Source organism: Amphiprion ocellaris, chromosome 17 (genome assembly GCF_022539595.1).
Source record: "Amphiprion ocellaris isolate individual 3 ecotype Okinawa chromosome 17, ASM2253959v1, whole genome shotgun sequence".
In the NCBI taxonomy this organism is placed as follows: Eukaryota; Metazoa; Chordata; class Actinopteri; family Pomacentridae; genus Amphiprion; species Amphiprion ocellaris.
In genome coordinates, this window is record NC_072782.1 from 7,863,461 (window position 1) to 7,869,013 (window position 5,553).

The 5,553-nt window shown below is 38.4% G+C and overlaps 1 protein-coding gene across 1 annotated transcript; it reads left to right on the forward strand.

The window, feature by feature from the left end:
- Window positions 1-128: 128 nt before the first annotated feature.
- LOC111574930 (glycolipid transfer protein-like) lies at window positions 129-3,928 on the forward strand. The gene is made up of 5 exons (XM_023279757.3): window positions 129-328; window positions 667-725; window positions 859-992; window positions 1,077-1,227; window positions 2,669-3,928. Exons 1-5 carry the CDS (start codon window positions 226-228, stop codon window positions 2,849-2,851), a joined length of 630 nt encoding a protein of 209 aa, XP_023135525.1. The 5' UTR covers window positions 129-225; the 3' UTR covers window positions 2,852-3,928.
- Window positions 3,929-5,553: the final 1,625 nt, after the last annotated feature.

Here is a 5,553-nt window from a genome sequence, read left to right on the forward strand (position 1 = left end):
CCTGCTCGGGCGTCTCATTTGTTGTTCTAGTGTGTTTCGCTTTCAACATGCCCATGCATTATTTCCCACCTGTTGGAGGAGGACAGAAAGTGATAGGGGCGGCTGGTGGCGCTTCCCCACCCATCTGACAAGAGCTCAGTTCCGGGTTCTTTTCCAGCCGAGAGCTGCTCTCCGCCGCCGCCGCCGCTGCTGCTGCCGCTGTTTTAGCGCTCCCAAGGCAGGATCATGTCGCTTTTACTGGACAACCAGTTCACAGAACTCCCGCCGGACAAGTCTGTGGACACCAAGATATTTCTCGAAGCCGTCTCCCATCTGCCTTCGTTCTTCGGTGAGTGTAAAACCTCCACCTGAACTCGACAGAAGGTGACAGTCACGGTTCATACTTGTTTCTCATGACACGTCGTTTCAAATGACTCATGTGAGCCTCCCGGATGCTTATTTATTTCACACGGAGCTGTCGGGGGTCTGAGCCAGCTGTGCCTATAGAGGAACTCTTTGTTTACTGTCCGAACAGAGCGCACATTGACCTCATTGTGACTTACTATGCATTCACTGCATTTCCCCCCTTTCTTTCTATCTGTAAAAGCCTCCCCTCTGAGCCATGTGTGATGAAGCCATTCATATTTTATTGCCTCCCTCTCAAATGTCTGTTTCCTCCTCTTCCAGACTGCTTGGGATCAACAGTGTTTTCAGTCATCAAATCAGACATTAATGGCAACATAATGGTGAGATACAGATCTTGTGTTTTGCTGTGCTGCTGGTGTGTCTTTGTCCTGCTGTTAGGAATTTAAATGCAAACTAAGGGGATTAAATGGTGCAGCTTCTGCATGCAAACTCAACCCAAATGTGCATTTTCAGAAAATTACAGCCGTGTATAACAAGGATCCTGCAAAGTACGCCACCCTGCAAGACATCCTGGAGGCCGAGAGGGAAGCCCACGCAGCAGAGTGGCCTAAAGTTGGAGCAACTTTGGCTCTGATGTGGCTGAAGAGGTGAGCTCTCCACTGGGCTCAAAGTTCATGTCATACTGCGTGTTGAACTTTGAGCATTTTTTGAACGCTGCCTCTCTCCTGCAGGGGTCTCCGTTTCATTCAGATCCTGCTGCAGAGTCTGGCGGACGGAGAAAGAGACGAGAACAACCCCAACCTGATAAAGGTCAACGTCACCAAGGCCTACGAGCAGGCGCTGAAGAAATACCACGGCTGGCTTGTTCAGAAGATTTTCAATGTAAGAAAAACATGCACACCTGGAAGAGCGGAAAACACTTGTACAGATTTCAAATAAGGTGTTTGTGTGATAGAAACCAGGAAGTTTAAGTTGCATCTGAGACATTTTGCTTATTTTGCATTTGTATGTTTATGCTTTTTAAAAATGTCACGGTATCATAAAGGCAAAATAGAAAATGAAACACACAATATGTGTAACAAAATTTTTTTAAAAAACCAACCAAGCCACATCCACAGCCTAAAATAATGTCTGAAAATGAGTAAGATGAAGTTTAACTTACGGTATTAACTCCTACTCACTACATGTCTGTACATCTCATATCTTACTATTTCCTGTTTGCGTTATACTTTTATCCATCTTCAGAAACTCCAGAACACATTTACGGTTCCACGTTGTTATACAGTATTAATTAAGCAATATTTTTGTATTCTTTTTAAATAGTTTTATAGTTGTGCTCATATTGAGACCATCATTCAAACTACTCCATAAATTTACTCCATAAATTTACCCCATAAACATCTACGCTTAATGAGCTATTGGCTTTTTAAACACAACCCTGTAAAACCTAAATATAGAAGAAAAATCAGCAAAAATAATATTTATAGTATGTATTTATTATTAATAATAAAATTAATAATAAAAAATTCTATATATAATATGTAAAATCCAAATATAGCAAAAATAATATAGATTTACTTAGATATAAATAATAAAAAGTAATAATAAAAAACTTTAAAATATTATTTATATATATAACCTGTAAAACTCATATAGAAAAAATAGCAAAAATAATATAGATTTATATTTATATATAAATAATAAAAACTAATAACTAAAAAAAATTACAAAAATATTCTATACTTATATATAATCTGTAAAACCCAAATATAGAAAAAAATAGCAAAATAGTATATATTTATTTAGATATAAATAATAAAAAAAATTAAAATTTCTAAACTATTCTATATTTATATATAATCTGTAGAACCTAATTGTAGAAAAAATATCAAAAATAATATATATTTATTTAGATATAGATAATAAAAAATTAAAAACAAAACTGTTATATTTTCTGCCGCAGTGGGTTTTACAGGGTTAAAAGTTCTTCTGAACAGTTGTTGTACGTTATGAGCGTAACTTGTTGCTTACTTTGAACATTATTTGCACTGTTCTAAATTTAACTTAAGTCTTCCCTTTGGAAAACAATATACTAGTGTGCTCATTATATTCCACATTATGCACTATCCTTATAGCTTTTTTTTTTTTTTTTAAAAATGTGTTTATTCGAGGTAATGTAGTTTTACATGTGTTGCCCCACACGTCTGCAGTGAGCGGTACAATGTATACGAGACTTTTAAATTCAAAATGTGTCTTAGCCTTTCAGTTCATCCTCGTTACCAAATAAAAATTGAGTTTCCCCCCCTTATTTTGTCCCTTGCAGGCAGCGTTAATTGCAGCTCCCTACAAATCGAACTTCCTCAAGGCTCTGTCGAAAGGAGAGGAAGTGAAAGAGGAGGACTGTCTGGCAAATGTGCGTCAGTTCCTGGTTAATTACACCGCCACTGTAGACGCCATCTATGAGATGTACACAAATCTGAACGCAGAGCTGGACTACACTGTTTGAAGACTCAGGAAATGACTGGACTGGAGGTGAAGCAGCGTCACTCGTGTCACACAAGTCCAGTTTTTGAAGCTGTTTTTAATAGGATTGTTTTAATTTTTTTTCCCTTTCTGTTTGATATTTATTACTTTGATTTTGCCTTACTAAATATTAATACTGTACATTTGTTCTGAAAATGAACCAAATGCCTTAAATTTCAGCAGAATTTACAACTGAAGGTGTTTTTTTTCTTCTTGTATTTAATTTCAGGTAACTGCAGGATTGTTATAGCAACAGTGCTGCTGTCACTCTTAGGCAGGATTATGTTAATGTGTGGGTTTGATGCTTTATTTATGACATCATCAGGTGGCTCTCACCTGTTTCATCAAAAGAGCAATTCAAGACTAAAGGCACTGTTATTACAGGGAAGCATTCCTGCTAATTTGTAATGTTCAGATGCCTCCTGAGCCGTGGAGTTACTCCATTGTTAAACTGGGAGCAGTGGCCCCAGTATTTTTTTTTTTTTTTTTTACATTGAAGCAGCTAATTTTAGTTGTTTTTTAAATATCTGGAATCCACTGAGTGCCTTAGTATTACTGAATAAATGCAGAATGCTCCATATTGATATATTTGCAATTCTATTTCACCTGCAAAGAAGACTTAGTAGAACCGGAATTGTTGATGTTGTTCGTTTTATTTTCTCTGAAGGCTTTTACCTGTGTGGACATGGTGTGTTTAGCAGAAAGGCGTGGCTCAGGTGTGTTTGCTTCTATCATTGTCTTCTGTGGCCTGTTTTGTAACTTTAATGTCTCAACACACAGTAAGTCACGAGCACATCTTTTAATTACTTAACAATTGAAGGCATATTTATTTCCATGACTGCTGTTTGAACAGTTGAGCCGTTTGTTTCTGGATAATCCTCAAAATCTCAAAACTCAAACCAATGAAATCAAATTCAGTTGATTGATCTTACACTAGGTGGCGATATTGACCTGTTTTTGTCTCTTTCTTCATCATGTTTGTGGCCTCTGCTGCCTTGAAGCATTTGAAATTCTGTTTCGTGATAACAATCTATGCAGTAAAGATGACTGAAATGTTAAATGACTCACTTCTGTTGAATGTTTTCTTTAATTCTGGTTAATGTAAGGCTCCTCAGCTGCATGGCAGAAACGTTTTCTAAGAGGATTGCTGGCAAAACTGTTGATACAGTTGATTTTGAACACATTTTGTCTGCAAACTGAAGTAAATTGAAGGGAAATCTCTCTTCTCCATGTATCCTAATCCTCCAAATCAACCATCCCCTTCCTCTGCCCAGTTGTACTTATCTGAAGTGTGTCCCAGAGGCCAGAGTGGCTCTGGTTCCTCTCCCAGAGGAGCCCGGCTTGAGCTAATCGTCTCTGAACGAGAGGCGCATGTCCGTAATCCTGTATGTTTATCAGCAGCACTGCCTGATAGGATGGAAGAGCTCCAAGCAAAGCCGGGACACAACATGCCAAAAACCGTAAATCATTTACAACAATGCCTCAATGACAAAGACGCTGACCTTTAACTCTGGCGTATTTGTTATCTGCAATGAGGTCATCAATTCAATAGTGCAGTTTCATTCCCAACAGCGCATCTAATGCCATTATTCACACGATCTAGTTTATTTGTTTTATAATAGGCTACTTAAAGTGGCTATGGATGCAGCAAAAGCGTCCAATTTAGGAGGACAAATGTAGCAAAATAAGAAGAGCAGGCAGGCAGGCACATCATCTAAGATTAGCAATTCAATAGCCAGCCCGTTTCTAAATAATGTGAACAGTAATATTCTTGTGAATTTATCTTCATGAAAGCATGCATTTTTTTTTTATATCAAAATGTAATATCTGTGGGAGGAGGCCCGCACATTTTCATTTACACGCATGTATCCTGAAGTATTCAATGGCTTCTGCCTCGAGCTCAACGTAATTCACAGCGATAACAAAATTAGCGCTTTCAGTTTGCATCATTTATAAAGGAACCAGTCCAATGCATTTCGGCTAAGGATTGACTTACATCATATTATAAAGCTGCAATCCTTCAGTGAAAAGATGGATCTTAATAAAATGAGAGAAAAAAAAGACCTGGCTGGTGGTTAAGCCTTAAATCCCTTCGCAATAAAGCCGGAAAAATGTCTCAGCTTTCCAACGCTGGTTCATCATTCATGAATATAATAAAGGCTGCATGTTTGCCAAATAATGACTATTAATAGGTAATAACACAGTATGTGCTGGGTTTGGAAAATTTAATTTACTTGACAATCCTTATTAAGAAGAGGCAAAAAAAAAGGGAGCGAGGGATTAGAGCAGGGTTGCCCCAACCAGTCGACCGCGGTCTACTGGTCGACCATGGCCTGATCCCAAGTCGACCGCGAGGGTTGTAGGAAATTTTTTTTTTTGAATAAAGTTTTTTTTTTATGTGTGACTGTATGTTTTGTTGCGCACCCTACCAGTCTCTTAAACACTTCCACATAAAAAAAATTTAAAAAACGAGAAAAAGAAAAAAGTAGGTCACGTTTAACCTATGGTAGCGCGTGACATGCATGACAAGAAGTTGACAGCTGTCAACAGCAGCTAGCAGCTAGCAGCTAGCAGCTAGCAGCTAGCAGCTAGCAGCTAGCAGCTAGCAGCTAGCAGCTAGCAGCTAGCAGCTAGCAGCTAGCAGCTAGCAGCTAGCAGCTAGCAGCTAGCAGCTAGCAGCTAGCA